At 41.1% G+C, this 21024-nt stretch overlaps 1 protein-coding gene across 1 annotated transcript; it reads right to left on the bottom strand.

Annotated features, from left to right (window-relative positions):
- Window positions 1-1808: 1808 nt before the first annotated feature.
- On the bottom strand, window positions 1809-20845 carry LOC134671980 (mitotic spindle assembly checkpoint protein MAD1). The gene is made up of 14 exons (XM_063529877.1): window positions 20577-20845; window positions 20348-20508; window positions 17868-18056; window positions 17113-17271; window positions 16466-16660; window positions 15745-15927; window positions 15056-15229; window positions 14658-14800; window positions 13516-13679; window positions 9668-9804; window positions 9082-9159; window positions 8551-8657; window positions 4354-4452; window positions 1809-2157 (listed from the first exon to the last, which is right to left on the bottom strand). The coding sequence occupies exons 1-14, from the start codon at window positions 20716-20718 to the stop codon at window positions 1938-1940; spliced, it is 2151 nt and encodes a 716-aa protein (XP_063385947.1). The 5' UTR covers window positions 20719-20845; the 3' UTR covers window positions 1809-1937.
- Window positions 20846-21024: the final 179 nt, after the last annotated feature.

Genomic DNA, 21024 nt, shown 5'->3' with positions numbered 1-21024 from the left:
TGTTCATGAAGAGAAATTGTAAGAGATGGTATCATTACCAACAACTGTGGAAAATACTGTTTGGTTACTCTTTATTTAAAAATAGCAAAATCAAATTGCATGATTTCATTCGTTTTCTCCACTGTACACAGAATAAGTAATGATGTTACTATATATGTTCAGAATATTATTTGAATAAACTTAGGATAGGATACTTAGGATAGGAAATAAAATGTGTGTTTTTATATCTTTAAACCCAATTACTAAGTAGACTGCACAGTGCACATACATTAAAGTCACATTAAAATTCCATTTTGCGAAAAAGAGATTACAACATTTAATTTTGCAAAAGTAGATAATTGAAATATTTTAAAAGCAATAAAAATAGATTAGGTTAGATTCGAGCTACAATGACATTAGTTTGGGTTCAAGGCAAGGTTGCAGGGCCTCAACAAGGGAAAAAAGGGGGAGGGACTGTTGGTCTGGCTCAGTGAGCCAGAACTCACCCACTAATCCCTACTACTGCCGTAAGCAGGTAATGAATTCCCAATGTATTAAGTTTAGGTTTAATAAATTATAAATATATTTTATTAATAACATAATAATATACAAATATGTATAATCATAAAGTAATAAATAAGCCTACAGCTATTAATAATGTCCGTAATCTGTATATTTCCAAAATACGGATCCCTCGGATGCGGATGCTGCTTACATAATCTCGTCTGTCAAGGTGTTTCGGCAGGAAAGGCCTTGGCAGACTTATAAATTCCTGAAATGAGGGTTCATACCTACCGACTAGAATTGGTTTCATGGTGGTATCAGATGGGTTAGTGTACGGTAACCGATGGTCATCTTGCTTATAATCTCGTCTGTCAAGGTGTTTCGGCAGGAAAAACCTTGGCAGACTTATATATTTCTAAAATGGGGGTTCATACCTACCGACTGGAATTGGTTTCATGGTGGTATCAGATGGGTTAGTGTAGGGTAACCGATGCCGACCTTGCTTACATAATCTCGTCTGCCATGGTGTTACGGCAGGAAAAGCCTTGGCAGACTTATATATTCCTGAAATGAGGGTTCATACCTACCGACTGGAATTGGTTTCATGGCGGTATCAGATGGGTTAGTGTACGGTAACCGATGGTCATCTTGCTTATAATCTCGTCTGCCAAGGTGTTTCGGCAGGAAAAACCTTGGCAGACTTATATATTCCTAAAATGGGGGTTCGTACCTACTGACTGGAATTGGTTTCATGGTGGTATCAGATGGGTTAGTGTAGGGTAACCGATGCCGACCTTGCTTACATAATCTCGTCTGCCAAGGTGTTTCGGCAGGAATAGCCTTGGCAGACTTATATATTCCTGACATGAGGGTTCATACCTACCGACTGGAATTGGTTTCATGGTGGTATCAGATGGGTTAAATTAGGGGTCCCGTTGGCCACCTTTGAGAGCGTCTGCCAAGCACTTCCGGCTAAAAAAATACTGGCAGACTTCGCTTTTATGTGTCTACATGTAAATTTCTAACTGCTGCCATAATTATTATTTCGGTATCAGATGGGTTAAATCAGCCCCCTTTTTTCGCACCGGAAGTGGCCTTCTTTTTCGTACTTTCGGCAAGTTCCGCCGTGGCAGACTATCGAATTCGGACTTAGCATCACTTTTATGGTTTCCCATTGTGTATTTCATCGTGGTATCAAGTCGGTTAGAAAATTTGCGGCCGGCTCTTCTACTATACTATACCCCAGGGGTCCGCGGACCACAGGTTAAGAAACACTGCTATAGGTCTAACATGTGTTGAGCTGGATAGTAAAGTTTTGGGCTGACAACCGTAATGTGTCGAGCCCTGTTCATCACTTATTAAAATACGTGTTGCATTCACAATGACTTAATACTTACAAATTACCACACCATATCACATCACTCACTGTATCTATAACTAGTTTATCCCTCTTATCAGTCAGAGTCTTCAACATCTTGCTGCATAGTTGTTCTTGTGAACAGTTCTAAAGTCAGAGCGCTAAGGAACATGGGTATGGACCTGTGGTGGTGTAGATGTAACTCGACCAGGTCTTCCAATGTTGCCGAATAGTCTGTGTGCACCATCTCGATTCCGTCGTCGCATAGAGTAAATGTTAGATATTCTTCTGCAGATTCGGCGTACATGTTAGATATTCTGAAAAGTAAACAGAAAAATTGAGTCAGTCAAAGCAACAAGAAAGCCCCACCCCAAATTATAACTGGTCGACACGGTACCGTATGGGTCTCGACTGTCAATATTATCACAGAATAAATAATAGTACTAGGTACGGTGTACCCTTGTTTTGCCGACAAACTTTTCATCGAATATTATTTCATCGACAACGATTCATCGAAACGTTAGTACTAGTAATATTGTTTGGAGTTATTATGTTGCATATACTATTTATTTCAATTTTTCTTACTGCGTAGAAATACTATTCTACGAATATTAATTGATCGCTGATTCGTTTCAAATTATTTCAATTGGCATAACTACTAAACAATGTAATTCATTTGTTCGACGTATTACTTTAATACATTTTTATATGTCGTACTACACTTTTATATACATATTTTTCTGTTGTAATAATTTTAGATTTACGTTAGGTTAGAACTGCGACCCCACACAGAATTGAACGGCTATCAAAGTCGGTTTAGGTTAGGTTAGAACTGCGGCCCCACACAGAAACGAACGGCTTTCAAAGTGGGTTTAGGTTAGGTTAGAACTGTGACCCCAAACAGAAACGAACGGCTTTCAAAGTCGGTTTAGGTTAGGTTAGAACTGTGACCCAACACAGAAACGAACGGTTTTCAAAGTAGGTTTAGGTTAGGTTAGAACTGCGACCCACACAGAAACGAATGGCTTTCAAAGTCGATTTAGGTTAGGTTAGAACTGCGACCTCACACAGAAACAAACGGCTTTCAAAGTAGGTTTAGGTTAGGTTAGAACTGTGACCCCACACAGAAACAAACGGCTTTCAAAGTAGGTTTAGGTTAGGTTAGAACTGTGACCCCACACAGAAACGAACGGCTATCAAAGTAGGTTTAGGTTAGGTTAGAACTGTGACCCCACACAGACACGAACGGGTTTCAAAGTAGGTTTAGATTATGCTAAAACCCTACCCGCGATCTGCGACCCTATACAGTAATAAACGGCTATAATCGCACAGAGTGAGTCGACTGACGTGACTGCTTTTAGTTTAGTTTCGATAACGAAATATTACAAATTGAAATAATTTTACGCGTGATAAATTTTATTAAATATAAACCAAAATGAAATAAGAAAACCCGTAAAGAAATACCACGATATAAACTATATTTAAAATAACTCAAGTACCAATTAAAAGTCCCCGATTTAAATTTACTAGTATCGATTCTTCGACGCAATAACTTGTCGATGAAATGAAAATACTTGAAGCGTTGTCTTCGAAATAAAATTCGATGAAATGTCTGTCGGCAATTCAAGGGTAAACCACTAGGTACAGAAGACTCACTCTCTAACAAAGCGCGTCTGTTACGATCACCACAGATATGGCCGCTATGTGGCGACAGCGCCACGCGCGGCTTATGGCAAACCCCAAAATTGGGGCCGAACGGATGCACTTTTAGCTACCTGTAGCAAAGCGACGGAATCGCGGAGTGAGTCACGCCTGATATTATCGAGACACTCCCGAAGCATCCAGTATCTCCGTAATTGTAAAAGCATATTTTGTGTCCTCAAACGCCGATCCGCGTACAAGGAAACTATTCGACAAAAAATCCCGGCACATTATCTATAATCCAGTAAGACTCGACTAATTCCGTTTTTATATTTTGTACATTTTATAATAGATATGTGGATGAAGGTTGCAGTAGTGGGGCATCCATGGATTCCCATCGGCTTGCCTATTTACGACAACTTCACCTTACCCTACAAGTGACAGAGAAAAAAAATGTGACCGCCACAGGTAAGGTAGAATAAATAACTATGGAACGCCCCAGTATCACAGTAGTATGGTGATACTAGGGCGCTCCACGGGTTACTTACTTACTTACTGCTGTGGCGCAACGACCCGAAGTGGATCTTGGCCTCCGACACCAAAGACCTTGCTACTCTGTCCAAAGCCGTTTCTGTCCAGTCGACGGCGCCGAGTTCGCTAAAGTCTTTCTGCACTTCGTCTCTCCAGCGGTACCAGTCATCCAGATGGCCTTCGGCCACTTGGACCAGAGTACGCCCTCCAGACTGCGCGATCTTCCCCCATCCGGACTACGTGCCCGAGCCATCGGAGACTAGCTCCACGGCTAGGCTCTAGGGTTCTGGCGGTAGGGCTCCACGGGTTAATACAGTGGTTAATTAAGCAGTGTCACTTGCCTATAATTCTTATGTCCAGTCCTGTCGACCTTGTAGCCCAGCAACATGTAGCACACGTCCCTGTACTCTTGCGCCGATGACATGAATTCTTCTTTCATTCTGAAACATACATGATCACTACAATTAATACTTGGTTCATACCTAGATGAACCATAGATTATTCATAGAAATAACAAAAAAAAAATACTGACATTAATTTGGGCCTATTTCTCGTTTCCATCTGTCCAATGGGGTTGGCAACTGTCAAAGGTTTGCATAGATGGCGCCATCATAGCTTGCCCCTTTTTCTATGAGATTTGGCTTAAAAGGCTGGCATCCAGGGTATTAAAAAAAACAAAAAATTGACACAATTCCAGGGATTGACAGGGCAAGGCGGCAAGCTATGATGGCTGAAAACTTCGACCGGCCAACCCCATATCTTGGTCCAATGTCTGTGCTTCACGCATCAAGACACATTGGAGAAAGAAATTGGATAGGTAGAATACCACCCTTGTATCGACAAAAATTGCTTTTGACGTAGTTTTGGCTTTTAAAATTCTAAGAGAGGGGCTGCGCTGGTGCGTTGCGTTGCGTCGCGTCGTCGCCCGTAGGGCTTTTATATTATACTTATTTATAGATAGTTATAGTATAATTTTTTTAAGCTTATTTGATGGTCTATGTTTATTTTATAAATATTTATAGACCGACCGCTTAAATGAGTCCTCGCTTGCGCGGTACGGGGGCGACGGGGTAGGACGACTAAGGACGACGGGGAAGGTTCGGGCGCCTTACGCCTGCCGCCCGCACCCTGTCGCCGTCGCCCCTGTATCGCGCAGGCGAGGACTCATTTAAGCGGTCGGGCTATAGTTGTATAATATGTAAATAAATTATTGGGCATGTCATAAAAAATATATGCAAAATGTGACAGCGTCGACACTGCGACGAATCAACGCAAGGCAACGCAACGTACCCGGAGCCGGTGGGCCTACCGCGAACCACGTTCGACGTGTTGCCTCCCTGTCACACTTACGTACGAATTTACAAGTGCACCAGAGAGGCAACACGTCGAACGTGGTTCGCGGTAGGCCCTCGGGCCCAAAACCGTTTTTTCCATCATGTTGTCAACTTTCGAAAACATGACAAATAAGAACCCAATTCCTATTGACCTCGTGGGACCCGGTCACTTAATACATAAAGAATAGGGTGGTTCAAAAAACATTTTTTTTTATTTTCCGACGGGGCACCCCCTTATTTTGTTACACTTATTATGCTGATAAAATACACCAAGTTTCGTAATTTTATCTCAACTACAAGAGGGTGCTCAACCACTTTGAAAATTTTGTATGTTGTATGAAAACAAAAAAAAACAAGTATTTATTATTCAGAAATTTATTTAAGTATCTTTTGACATTATTTGCACATGTTATTTATAAGTTTTTAAGTAGAAAAACATTTTTAATTCTATTTTTTATAATTTTTCAAAAGTAAGATTTTTAGAATTTCACCTAAAAAAATCATACAACTTTGAAACATTTCAAAGTGTTTGAGCACCCCCTTGTAGTTGAGATAAGATTATAAAACTTGGCATATTTAGTCAACAGAACAAGTGTAACAAAATGAGAGGGTGCCACTTCTTCCAGCTAGAGTTTGATTTTTTCCCATACAAACGTGAACCACCAATAAAGAATCTAAGAGCTATGTAATATTCTAAGACGTGGGGCCACACGAAGCCAAATACAAATGATTAATACTAAAATGTTAAACAGAATACATTTAACAATTAAAAGAGTACATAATATGCCATTCAATACATTTTTACGCAAAATTATGGTAGGTATATTCAATGCAGCTACAAGCAAGTATTAAAGATTATAAAGTAGTTCTAAGTTACATAGTAATTTAGTAGGTAGCGGGTAATTACGTGATTAATAACTGTAGAGTAATTATTCCATAGCTTTACCTGTAAAAGTGCAGTGTCTTTTGAATATAAAATTACCCGCTAAGAACTAAAAGATGTCAATATTTTGAAGTCAAATTCTATTGTGGAAACCAGATAAACTTATAATCCCTTTGTTAAGACAAGTAATAGTGTATTACAACACAAGTGCGAAAAGTAGGAAATTCGCAACGAGTGGCGATAAATTGAAACATGACCGAAGGGAGTGTTTTAAATCGACATACGTTGCGAATTACCTTTTCGCACGTGTATTGTACAACGTTTTACAGTACACATGGCCCTTTAAATTTTTGACATAGGCACGTATTGTCCTTAATCCCGCCCTAGAGGGCGGTAAAGTAGCACCATATGTACTTTAAATTAATATACAATAATGTTTCCGCACTTCAGTAGTTTTCATGCTTTCATGCTAGATTTGATGTTATAGAAAGAGATATCGCAAAATCTATCACCATTGTTCTAAATACAGTAGAGTCCGGTTAGTACGACTCCGCATATAACAACCAACCACTTATAACGACGTAAGTATAGGCACTTGTTTGGTTTTAGTACAAGCTACTATGAAAGCACAACCGTTTATAACGACTCCGCTTATAACGACCGATCGCTTTTAACGACGGAAATTGACTCAAAATCCGTCCGTCAAGTCCGATTACAACGACGAGCGACGTAGTTTTTACAAATAAATTGTTGGTAAGAAGCTTACTCCGTCCCGCGCACCCAACTCTCCTCCCCCTTTTGCATATTGGGAGCAAGATGAAATAGATAGTCATGCGACTTTTCGTAATCTTGCAAATTAATAAAACAATTCCCATTATTCGATTGAGCTTAAACTTCACACACATAATAAAAAAAATAAGATTAATAAGATATAATTATGTAAGTTGGGTGACAATGCAATATTTTGGTAGGTACCTTCGAGCTGATCTGTCGATGGACACAGGAGGTGGCCACAGGAACTACGTGATAAAACAACGTCATCTTGATTAGATCCCCAAGAATTACGACTTTTTATTTTACGGGATTCGAGTAATTTGCGGATGACGAGTGAGTACTACGCGTACCTTGATGAAAAGTGGCTTCTTCTAAACACGCAAGTCTCTCCATTTAAGACAAGGTGTCGTAATACTAACGTAAATATATATTTTAAAAGAAATGTTTCATTTCTTTGATTGTCGCATAAGTATTAATAAATACAAAATGATGTAATTAATTTGATTAAAAAATAAATTAAAATTGGCGGCTCGTTTTGTACGACGTCCGGTTAGTACGACGTAATATCAGCGGTCCCTTGAATGTCGTTATAACCGGACTCTACTGTATTTATATGTGCTGTCAATAACAAAGATTCAGGAAAATTACTGTGGCGCATAATCTAAAATAACTAGAGGGCCAAGCTAAATAAAGTAAACATGAACTTAAAATTAAGAAGATATAAGTACATATAGGGAGCAATTCTACGTTTGTATTTATGCAAGTACCGTTATTATCCGCCGTCTCAGGCAGATCGGCATCGCTCCTGCCGACGTCGATAAAAAAAACAGTATTTATATGCGCCTTTTGTGTTTTTATATAGTTAATAACTACTTTCGCTTTAAAACAGCGGTCGGCAACCTGCGGCCCGCGGGCCGCATGCGGCTCGTGAAACTGTCACTTGCGGCCCGAGTGCCGCCTTGGCTATTTTGTATGTAATAGTGACAAACGACAATGTCTCATAAAGTCATAAATATCAACAAAGTCCGGCCCGCGTCCACTTCGTTAACTGCTACGTGGCCCTCGGCTGCTAAAAGGTTGCCGACCGCTGCTTTAAAATAACAAGTATTATTAATATTCATTCTCTTCATTTGTAGATATCTAACCTCTAGCTAATATTTTGCCTGCGATCAAACGTGAAAGTGCCATTACCATAATAATATGGGACACAGTAAAAACTTCACTTCTTCTACACTTCACTCAGTAATTAAAAAGGCGCGAATGTATATGAATAAAACCACAGAATAAATTATAGTACTACCGTACAGAAAGGACACTTCCTACAAAACCGAAGTTTGACAGCCATTCAGGGACGAATCATGCTATCCCTTTCTAATGTATGGCACTATCCCTTTCGGCTATTTAGGGTTGTCAAATTTCAAGTCACTATCTTATCTGTGGTCGTGCACGCAAAAGGACGTCAAGTGGTGCCAACCCTAATAATTGCTGAGCGGAACGGAGCCGAGTTTACCCGAAGTCGGGAGTGTCTCCCCACTGATAAAACATACCTCTGCAGTTTAATTTGGCTGTTCTCAAGTTGCTGCCTCAACTGTGCCAGCTCCTCAGGGTTGCCGCGCGACCCGCCTTCGCGTAGAGCTGCCTTTAACTTCTTTATCTGAACCAAAGACGATTCACGAGTTAGTAATGCAAAAAATAAGACGCTTTCGCTGGAGATCTCACTTTAACATTAGATTTACGACATCGTTTAACAACAACAAGCTGAAATCTATCTTTATCACGCGTCAAAAAAAAAATTACTGATAGTGAAAAATATAAAAAGCCGGACAAGTGCGAGTCGGACTCGCCCACCGAGGGTTCCGTACTTTTTAGTTTTTGTTGTTATAGTGGCAACAGAAATACATCATCTGTGAAAATTTCAACTGTCTATCACGGTTCATGAGATATAGCCTGGTGACAGACAGACGGACAGTGGAGTCTTAGTAATAGGGTCTCGTTTTTACCCTTTGGGTACGGTACCCTAAAAACGTAATGTATAAGGCACCGCTTTACAAATAAACAGTAAGTTTATCAAATCGTACCTCTTCATTGGCTGCCTCTAAGTCACCCTGCACTTGTTTATGCGCTATGGCGGCTGGATTATCAGCCAAGTGTATCACCTGAAACAATATATATAACATTTTACTTGTACATATATATATTGCCCGTAAAACCGATGGCCGTTGGGGCGGAAAGGTTCTCGAGTGGCGACCATGTACCGGAAGGCGCAGCGACTTTCAATCCGAAGGTCGCGGGTTCAAAACCCGGCTCGTACTCAATGAGTTTTTCGGAACTTAAGTATGTACAAAATATCATTTGATATTTACCAGTCGCTTTTCGGTGAAGGAAAACATCGTGAGGAAACCGGACTAATCCCAACAAGGCCCTAGCTTCTCCTTTGGGTTGGAAGGTCAGATGGCTGTCGCTTTAGTAAAAACTAGTGCCTACGCCAATTCTCGGAATTAGTTGCAAAGCGAACCCCAAATTTCCCATGAGCCGTGGCAAAAAGCCAGGATAACGCGAGGAAGATGATGATATTTATCTTTGTATACGTTATTTATCAAAGAATAACGCTCACATCGGCTCCATTCCACTACCACCGTATGTAGGGGGAGGGGGGAATGTTACCTTAGTGGAGGGAACGTTCAGCCGCTCGAGCTGCGCCTGCAGGTTGTCGCGCTGCGCGCGCAGCTTGCCGGCGTCGCGCCGCGCCGCCTCCGCCTCGTCGCGCCACTTGCTCACTTCGGCTCGGAGCCCTTCCACCACTGTAGCAAAATGGGAATATATATCATATAATGACATGAGAAAAAAAAGCCAGGAAGTATCATGCGCTGGAAAATTATATCGTGAAGGGACAAATCAAGTGAACTATAGATTGAGAAGTTTTGGAGGATTATTCCGTATCCGGGAAGTCGTTCATATTTGTAACATATGGATGACGCTGACGACTGTGACGGGGTTGGGAGCAGGGCTTGTTAACGTTACCAATTCACATTATAAAGTAACGTTACTTAACGTTAAAATCATAAAAATACCTTATTACCGGTAGTAAATAGTAACGATACTTGATAACTTAACATTATTATAACGTTAGCTAGTTAACGTTAATTTTACCGGTAATTTTACTTTTTATTGCAGGGCTTGTTAACGTTACCCAATTCACATTATAAACTAACGTTACCAAACTAACGTTAACACTATCATTCATAAAGCTGATATTTGCTTGTAATTTCATACACAATATTAAGGCCAGTAGACCTTATTGACCATAAATACGGCAGGGCTTCTGGCAAATTGAAATAGAATCAGTCAAAATACATTAAAGATAATTATGTACGTTAGTAAAACTCAACTTTAATTCTAGTAGTTAGAGTTCATAGTCTTTTGTCATTATTCTTTATGTTTATCAAATGAAAGAGGTGGTATTCTACTTGTTTAAGATCTTTGTCCAATATGCATTGTGTCTCACTCTCTCATTAAGCAAAATGTGAGACGCAAATACACATTGGACCGATATTGGACAGATAGAATACCACCCGGCTGTGTCGGAATATATATATGCCAAAATAAGGAGGTTACAAAACGTCATAAATTAGTTTGTTAAATATGATGGTATAGCTAATTCGTTACTTGGTCGGTTTATATTAGGTACAGGCGTATTTGATATAATATACGTCAAGATTATATAGATTGGATAATGTCTAGATTTATTTTGTGAAATATGGAGGTTTTGCTGAAATGTAATTTAGTCGGATTATATTAAATCACCTATTTATTGATGTTACTGCTTGCTTGTAAATTGATTCAATTAAAGATAATTATGTAGGTACCTACGTTAGTAAAACTCAACTTTAATGCTAGTAGTTAGAGTTCATAGTCTTTTGTCATTATTCTTTATGTTAATCTAGAATGGTGAAACTTAAATTCATATTTGAGACATTATTACATGCTTCGAGCAACACCGGCTTCCGACACGTCGGAAGGGAGGGGCCCAAGCGATATCTCGCCGTACAAATCTTTCTGCCATTTTTCGCGGGGGGAAAGGTGCACACAGTCGCATTTCGCATACACTTACATACAAAATCCAATCTGTAATGACGACACAAATACATAGAAAATTGCACACGTCAAAGACAAATCTTGCAAACCTCGATCTCTTTTTGTGTACGGACGAGTGACTAGTGTCACAACACGCACACTAACACATTTTCGTATACACCCTTATTTAATCACAATGACAATAACGGTTAAAAAGTCAGTGGTAACTAAGCAATCAAATTCAAGCTGCTGTCATTAATACCTACACGCACTGCCAATCACGTACGTCAGCAGCCAGGGTGCCACCAGTTGCTAAGCAGTTGTTATTTCAATGGTAACTAAGCATCAACATTTTATCTGTTTAACTTTAAAATAAATACTGTAGCACTACGAATTGACACCTCCTTTCTTAAATAAGTATTTTATCGTTAAGTGTCAAACTTATACAATAAATAAGTAGGTTCTACTAGAATGATCGGTTTTTTTATTTTAACTGTCATATGCAGCTGTTCTTCCAAACCGTTGATCATATTATATATCTATGTTAATATATTTATTTAGCCCACTTATTGTAGTAAAATATACTATACAGGGTGGCCCATTTAGATCGGCCAGTATGGGAAAATCTGATACTATACGATATACACCGATCTCTTCTTAGGAATCATGTCATCGATTTTAGTAACACGAAAAACTGCATTCATACATTAAAAAAATGTGTACTCAGCTCGGGAATCGAACCCCGAACGTTTTGAAAAATAAAACTAAGACTATTTCTATTTAGATATCGATTGTGTAGGTCTTAAGCAATAAATGTTACTATGAAACATGATGTCTGAAATTAATAAAATGCATTGTTTTCATATCCTTTAATTTAATTTAGTCAGTTTTCGAAGAGACCAGCATTTTTAGAGTTCCGTACCCAAAGGGTAAAACGGGACCCTATTACTAAGACTCTGCTGTCCGTCCGTCTGTCCATCGACATCCGTCCGTCCGTCCGTCTGTCACCAGGCTGTATCTCAGGAACCGTGATAGCTAGACAGTTCAAATTTTCACAAATGATGTATTTCTGTTGACGCTATTATAAGTAACAAGAAATACTAAAAACAGAATAAAATAAAGATTTAAGTGGGGCTCCCATACAACAAACGTGATTTTTGAGTAGTAAATATCAAATGGAATTCCGCACAGGAGTAATCTAAGTAACGCCCACTGCGGGTTCAAACCTACAACGTCCCGATAGAAAGTCGTACATACGCTACATGTGCCATTATCTTCAAAAATTATATAAACTAATGCGAAATTAACATAAAACCAGAAGACGCAAATTAATAATAGAAATGAAATCCAAAAAAAAAAAACAAAAAGCTGTAATCTCTAGGTGCGTACGACTGAGATTTGAACCCGCGGTCTCTGCTTTGAAAAGCAAACGCCTGTTACTGAGACCACGACGTGCCTTGACAATTGGCTCTAAATTCGGCTTCAGTTAGCTTTTGCTATGTGTCATTCGTCTTGACGATTCTGTTAAAAGAAATAGTTTGCAGTAAGTTGACCGAGAGGCTCCTGTCAAATGGTTGAAGGGCAAAACGTGAGATAGATGTATGTGATGACAAGACTGTACTGCTTTCGATGATTGTCAAAACGCTTTACCTGAAATTAGCATGGCTATCTTTTATTCAATATTCGACCATCCTTGTATGCTTTAAAGTCTATTTTTCCATATTGTTCAGATATATTTGACACGTTGACCGCTTAGATACCATTGGTTTTTTGACAGTTAAGGTATCAATGACTTGTTGTAAGTGTAGAAATTAATGAATAGCGACTGTTAACATATTTGTGACACGTTGAGCGCTCACAAGTAAATACTACCATGACAGTCAACAACTTTTTGACAGTTTAAACGTTTACCTCTCTTTGAGCACCTGGAGTGTATAGCGAATTCTGCTGCTGACTGAACATTCGCTCGATTGTCAACGATGATGTTGATGACATCTATCAGTGAATCTAACGGTAAATAAGCAGCTGTTAACGTTACCTACTAACGTTAACAATGGTGTATCGATACCTTTGACTAACGTTAGCACATCTGCTAACGTTACCATTTTGTTACCGGTAAAGAGTAGTATAACTAACGGTACCTGGTTTAACGTTAGTTACAACTTAACGTTAAATATGTCACCTTGTGGTAACGATACCAACTTTTTAACGGTATTTAAAGCCCTGGTTGGGAGTGTGGCGAGTCACTAACGAAATTTAAAAGAGTGGGATAGAACAAGTAATCGTCACAAAGGTACACCAATTCGTCACAGTCTTGTATAGTTTTTTTTTTTCATATAGCTTGGATGTGATGACAGCGGTCATCCCTTATGCATTTTTAAGTTATCAGGCACACGAGATCGTATGTTATGTGAAGGCCGCGCTGGAATGTGTCTCACCTGTGGCGTGCGCGGTCTGGTCGTGCATGTTGAGCAGGTCGCGGTAGCCCTGCAGCGCGCGCTCGAGCTGCTCCACGCGCGCGGACAGCAGCGCCGCGCTGCCCGTGCCCGCCTCGCCCGTCAGCGTCACCGTCAGCTCCTTCTCGTAGCAGTCTAGCTGTTGTCTGAACAACAATCATTTCAGGATTTTAGAACACTGATGTAATGAGCTTTAGACGGTCCACGCGACGGTGGGTGAGATTGAGCAAATGCGAATAAGGGACACAGACACTGTTCGTAGTGCACGCGCGCCTTAAGCCCCGTCTCCATATTGCGCGGCAAACCATCGAACATTGGCTTGCGCGGCAGCCGCGCGCAATGGATGCCGGGCTGCCGCGCGAGCTTTCGAGTTGGTTCGCGAGCGAGCCCTGTATCCATTGCGCGCGGCTGCCGCGCGAGCCAATGTTGGTTTGCTGCGCAATATGGAGACGAGGCTTTAAAGATCGGTTTTCATAGGATAGCGGTGCCGTCATATAGCGGCCGTCTCCATACTAAAAAATACGGCTAAATATGGATGTCGTAGTATTTGTATGGAGACGGCCGCCATATGACGGTACCGCTATCCTAGGAAACCAGAGCATTAGCGAATCTTTCGCAAACACAAGTGTTCGGCAAAGTGTCACTTTTTAATATCAAGCCATTGAAAGAGACGAATACCATATCCGTACCGAACTGGCAAATGCGCCGCTCGCGCAATAAGTGCGAACCACTTGTACAAATCGCTCTTTTTGCTAGCGACGCATTCGCTACATCTGGACTGGACGCAATTTGAACATTAAAAACGGATATTCTTCTTCTTAACGTGTGAAGGGATCATAACTAGACAATTTTACCAAAAGGGCGCGCTGGAATGTGCCAGAAACTAAGATATTGGCAAAAACGGATACCTATTAACCCCCTTATTCATAAACGTTTACTAAAGTTAACAAGCCAATAATAATCGTTTGTCCCTTTCCGACGTATTGGTATGATGGAAAGGGACAAACGATTATTATCGGCTTGTCAACTTTAGTAAACGTTTATGAATTAGGGGGTAAGTGATTAAGTTAAAATTAAATAAAATAAAAAATCTTAACATGGAAGGTAGTGGTAAGGGTAATTACCTGTAACTGTCTCTTTCTCTGGTGACAAGTAGCAGCCGTTTCTGCAGCCTATGGATGAGGCTTTCTTGCGTCTTGCGGACGGTCATCAGGTCGTTCAACTTCGTAGTCGCCTTGTCTCTCTCGTACTTCAGAGTTGCTACATCCTGTTGTATGCAGAATTCTGATAATAAGTATCAAGATTGACAAAATAGGTATTGTATACGTACGTAAGGGCTGGTTTACACATTGGTTAGTGTTAAGTGAGAGTTCACACATTGGCTACTTGTGTTTAGTAGCAAATGTATGTACTCGCACTCAACACTAAGCAATGTAAGGAAAAAAGTGAGTAATTCTTACCCAGTTACGAAGGAAGATTATTGGAATAATGCAAGGAATTCAAATTTAAAATGATAACATACCTCAGTGACCTGCGCCAGCTGCGACTGCGCCTGCGACTGGCCGGCCACGGCGGACAGCTGGCCGGCCAGCGCCGCGTCCAGCGCCGAGCGCAGCGCGCGCGCTGTCTCTGCGCCGTGAGCGCGCCCCGCGGCGCGCCACTCCGCCAGGGACGCTTCTACTGACGCTAGCTTCACCTGCCATCAACAAGACTAGTATATTATACAATCGTGATATAATAGAGAGCTTTTCAGTCGAGTACCGTGTGTTGCTGAGTGGCCTAAGTAGATAAGAGATTGAAAAGGTTAATTATATCACGATTGTATACAATACTTTTTCTAAGATTCAACTAAAATTAGTTTTTCTACTATAAAACCTAAATAATTAAACAAAATTAGATACGTATCTTTGCAGATAAAAATTTAGTACAAAAGACATCAACGCGTTTTTTATTTTTTAAATAGTAGCGCGTTGATGTCTTTTCCTCTAGACCGCCGCGGCCACACTACAGTTAAATAAAGCGTTTCGAAAGAAGTCATTATAGTTGAGTTGGGAACCCAAAGAGAAAAGTATGCGATTACAGTATGGTAAACGAAGTCTTAATTCAACCATTAAAGTCGATGAGGTAAAAAAACGTTAAATGTACAAAGCTCAATGCAAATGTCCCTGCAGTAATAGTTGGCAAAACCATGCTTATTCAAACAAGACAAACCTTAGCCTCATGCAGCTCCTGCTGGGCCGGCTGCAGAGCCTCAACTCTGCTGGTCAGCTGATGCACCTGCTCTTCAAGCAGCATCTTGTTACCGATGGTATCGCGCAGGGAGCGTTCCGCCGCGCGCAGCCGAGCAACTTCTTTTTCTAATTCAGCCATGTTGCTTAGCCGTTTTTGCGCCGTCTGAAATGTAGCTGAGGTTAGAAGGATGGTGTTAAGCAAAAATGTGTCAACCCATATTAATTTTTCAATAAAATTTCAACTTTAAGCGTCAGTTTTTTGAGTCGACATCTTATTGCAAAATTAATGTGGGTTGACACATTTTTGCTAAACACCATCCAGAAATGGTCAATCGAATGTTTATTCTAATGAGACTTACAGTGAAATATAAATAGACTGTGTTATAATGAGATGACTGTAACTGTGTCATTCAAGACAAATGTAACTTTTTAAAATATTTGCGGATCTAAATAAATATGTGTGAAATTACATGGAAAAAATTTACACGACAAAACACCTACAGGAACTGAAGAAAGGCCTAATTTACGGACCAATATATGCATATTTATACAGTGATGTTATTGTTTTAAATTACATGTGTTTAAATATAATCATAAAGAAATTCTATTCTATTTCAAACTAAACAATTATTTAAATTTAACTTTACAGCTAGGTGTATAAGATCCTACAAATATTAGTGTCAAAAATTACTCTAAAATACCTTAGCCTGTTGCTGCCAATCCTTATAAGAGTCCTTCTCATACTGCAGCTCTTTCAGCTTGCTATTGGCCTGTTGCAACTCAAATGTCTGCTTCTCCAACTGGGTCCGGAGATTGGTGCACTGCTCCGCCCGGCTGGTCTGTTTGGCTAGCTCTTTCTTTAACATTTCTACTTCAGCCTGGGCACCTTCTAAGGCCTGTGAAAATGGTACAATGTAGTTATTGATCAGTTTAACATTTCAATAATTAATATTAAATTTAAATGATTTAAAATTAATAACAATGGGGAGAACCAAAGTTGTCGACATAGCTCAGAGAATTGCCAGGCTTAAATGGCAGTGGGCGGGCCACATTGCTTGCAGAACCGATGGCCGATGGGGCAGTAAGGTTCTCAAGTGGCATACCAGATGATGCAGTGTGGAAAGGCCCCAAACTAGATGAACGGACAATCTGGTTCAATTTGTGGGAAACCATTGGCCGAGGGCAGCGAATAACCATTCGCTGTGGAGATCCTTGCGGGAGGCCTATGTCCATCAGTGGACGACTTTTGGCTGATATGATAAACAATTATTTAACAGCAAAATTACTGAGAGTAACGTGTAACGCATTTACAAATAATGCCATTAAAGACCTTAATTTAAAGTTTTACCTGCAACAGTTCATCCATGTCTTTTTTCATTTCCGAGACCTGGTCCTTGTTGCTCACATTGGCCTCCAGCAGCTTGTCTTTCAGCTCCGCTATATACCTCTGGAGCTCTCCTTTCTCTAATTCCCATTTTGCTTTGCACTCCTTGTGTTCTTTCACTGTCTGAAAGTGAAGAAAACAAAATATGTTTTAGCTACAACACCCTACCTCAGAACACTGATATGTGATCGGTAGGAATATATGATAGTCTGTTCGGAAAGAGAAGATTTGTGGAATGTATGGGGCCCAATACATTCCACGGTTCTTCTCTTTCCGCACAGACTCTACTACCAATTTTTTATACATATTATTTGGGTTTTACAGTAAAAAAACGAGGATTTTGGCAGATTAAAAAAATTTATAAGACCTTAACACATTCACTGCCAGCAACCCGCTTGGCAGGTTCTCGGTTTGTAACTTTGTAGGCACTCTTTGCTACATCAGGGGTGTGAAACTCTTGACTTCGGCCAAACTCAGCTCAGCTCGTCAGCATTGCTTTTGTTTTGTAGCAAGTTTCTTTTCTGTATGGCAGTACTATTATTTATTCTGTGGCTATTATTGTGGTCCCCTATTAATGGCTATGCTTGAAGAATGTTGCTCATGCTGGCACTGAATGTGTTAATAACTTGGTACTTTTTATGAACACCCTATTCTCCATAATTTTATATTATACAATTGTTTTGTAAGTTAATATAATATGGCTCATAAAAAATACTCACTTCACACAACTCATCCTTTAACTCCTGCTCCCGTCTTCTGATAGTGTTTAGGCGGTCCTCCATGTCAGACAAAGCCCTTTCATCCCTTTTATGTTGTTCCATCAGTGAGGCCTTCTCCTCTTCAAATAGAATCTGCATCTCTTTGCGAATTGTATGCTGATGGTTCACTCGGGCTTCCAGCTTTGTTATCTGTAGTTTAATGGGACTAAGTATATGTACACTTGCCATTATGTATATACAATTGCTATAAATAGACTTGTGCCTGCTCAGTCACTACAGAGAGCACTCCACTCTCGGTCAATCAGTCAAACTAACTAGTAGTCTTTTAGTTCCTTTAGTTCAGACAGTTCAGTTAGGTTGTTGAGCGCGGGGAATGAATTGGTTTTTTACAATCTTTGGTAACTGAACTGATATTAAAAGTTAAAACACCTTAACACAATAAAATAATCAAATATGTAAAAAACTATTTCCTATTTTACAGGTTTAGGAGTATCACGTCGTTCATTGTCAACCGTTTCGTTCCATCCATTTACCTCAGTCAAGCGCTCTTCAATCCCACTGAATTAAAGAACCTAAAAACCAATTTAAGAGTCATATCTAGATCTCGATCCCCTTTGAACGTGTGGTACCTCGACGACGGGACTCTGGGGGGTAGGCCGGAGGAGGTCGAACAGGACCTGCTTGTGCTTCTTCCACTTTTTCGAGAGCTGGGGCTCGAAGTGAACTCCGGTAAATGTGAGTTTTTTCCTTGCAGTGCCAACTCACAGCCTTCTTTCTCTTTGTTTTCTGCCCTACTCCCTGGCCTCAAGGAGTTATCTACCCAGAATTTTAACCTTTTGGGTTCCCCGATGTTCCCCGCAGCTATACCTGAAGCCTTCAAGGTGAGAGAGCAGCTTCTTAAGTCCGCTGGTGAGAGGCTGAAAAAGCTCTCGGCTCATGTGGCACTTACTTTGCTAAGGTCCTGCTTTGCCGTTCCCAAGGTGATGTACTTTCTGCGTACTGTACCTACCTGGCTGCACCCCGGCCATATGGACTCGTTCGACCTGGTGGTGAAGGAGTGTGCTGAGGGTGTGCTGAATGTCTCTCTAAATCCAGACCAGTGGGACTTGGCTTCGTTGCCTATACGGAGTGGCGGAATTGGCATACGGCGCGTGCGGGATGTGTGTCTTCCGGCTTTCCTGGCGTCGGCGGCGGGGGCCGTGGACCTTGTCACTAAGATTTTATCGTTAGATGGTGGCAAGGCAGAAATACCTTTCGCTTCCGATGCGTTGTCGGCCTGGGAGGCTCTCAACCCGGGTGCGTCAGTGCCTGAACAACCGTTCCGTCAGCGCTTGTGGGACGAGGTCGGGATTAAGCGTTTGTTCGACTGCCTTTTAGGCAAAGCTTCTGGTGCGGAAAGAGCCAGACTGAACGCGGCTTCGGCGCCAGAATCTGGGGCTTGGCTGCACGCCCTTCCCTCCCCGAACTTAGGCACCCTGCTCGACGACGACTCGTTGCGGGTGGCCGTTGCTCTTCGTCTGGGCTGCGATGTTTGTCAACCACATCTATGCATCTGCGGGTCCATGGTGGAGAGTAACGGGCACCACGCTTTGAGCTGTTGCCGATGCGCGGGGAGGTTCCCACGCCACCACGCGTTGAACGACATTGTTCGAAGGGCGCTGGTTTCAGCTAATGTCCCGTGTGTGCTGGAGCCGCCGGGCCTCAGTCGGTCAGATGGCAAAAGGCCGGACGGTTTGACTCTGGTGCCGTGGGAGAAAGGAAAGTGCCTTTTGTGGGACGCCACCTGCGTCAGCACATTTGCCGCCACGCACCTTGGCCGCACTGTGAGGTCGGCAGGTGCAGCCGCTGAGCAGGCGGCGTCCCTTAAGAGGGACAAGTACTCGGGGTTAACGAACTACTTGTTCGTTCCCTTGGCTGTGGAGACATCGGGGTGTTGGTGCGCGGAGGCGAAAACCTTTCTCGGGGAGCTGGGGCGTCGCCTGCGGCAGAGGGGTCTCGACCCCCGCTCCGGGTTGTTCCTGGCGCAGAGGTTGTCCATCGCGGTTCAACGCGGTAACGCGGCAAGTGTGATGGGCACCTTTGCGCCGGGGGCAATGCGGGGTGGGTTGTTTGAATAGTTTTTTAGGTTAGTTTAAGTTTAGGTTTAGATGTAATTTATAGTTTTAGATTTAGTAGTTTTTAAGTGAAATTAATGTTTATTAAATTTATATGTTGTGTTTATAATTTAGTATATGTATAACAAACAAGTAGATAATATTACATCGGAATATCCATTTCCTCATCAATAATCAAATATACCTAATAAATAAATAATCATTTCGAAATTTAAGAGTGTGCAAAAGGATTTAGTTCCTTTCGGTGCTTCACGGGATTTCATTCTTAACTCTTTCTTAGTTCATGACCAACTCAAGCCTAGCTAAAAATGTGATTATAAGAAGTTGCAACTGTAAACATGTAGTACAACCCATTTAAATAAGTACCTGAGCCTTGGCTGCTATCAAGTCTATCTTCATCCTCTTAGCTTCCCATGGTGACGGAGGAACTGACGTAGAGCTGTCGGTACGCTGACGCTTATCAGGTGTGGCTTCTGCAACGCTCATACTGGACTTCCTTTTACCCATCGACAATAGGTTAGACAAGCCTGTAAACAAAACATAATTTAACTAAATCCTTTACAAATAAACGATCTATACATCTAACTAACAATACCTTCTTTAATAGATTGATTACTATCCGTGAAGTTCATTTTTGTAGACGCCGACAACTTCTCTTTTGGAGGATCGGTGTTTATCACGCGCCTGAACGGCTCCAACACATCTTGGTAAAGAGACATATCGCCTTCTTTAGCCATTTTAGCTAATTATGTGATAAATCTAACGAAGAGAATTTGTTAGAACATCATTAAGATTATTAAGCACAAAATAAAATCACGATACGCTACTCCGCGCCGAGCCAATTTTTCCTTTTTTTTTAACGCGTGCCACAGACTACAAAATACAACATATAAATGAGTGAATGATTGAATGGAATGCTAGTGGTGTACACGGGTTTCGATATTGGTTTCGTCGTTCATAATCGATTAGTCGTCCGTATATGAAATCACCGCAACCAAATCAGCATTTTAACCAGTGACTTAAACAATCGTGAAACAATGTAA

This window comes from Cydia fagiglandana, chromosome 16 (assembly GCF_963556715.1).
Source record: "Cydia fagiglandana chromosome 16, ilCydFagi1.1, whole genome shotgun sequence".
Lineage (NCBI taxonomy): Eukaryota > Metazoa > Arthropoda > Insecta > Lepidoptera > Tortricidae > Cydia > Cydia fagiglandana.
This window is presented reverse-complemented; position numbering and strand designations above follow the sequence as displayed.

Bases quoted from the DNA above. Each gene is read 5' to 3' on its own strand.
- LOC134671980 (XM_063529877.1), bottom strand. From the start codon at position 20,718: ATGGCTAAAGAAGGCGATATGTCTCTTTACCAAGATGTGTTGGAGCCG. The intron at 15,230-15,744 runs GTTTGTCTTGTT...TGTTGATGGCAG, and splicing joins AGGAGCTGCATGAGGCTAAG to GTGAAGCTAGCGTCAGTAGA. The intron at 13,680-14,657 runs GTAATTACCCTT...ATTGTTGTTCAG, and splicing joins AGAGAAAGAGACAGTTACAG to ACAACAGCTAGACTGCTACG.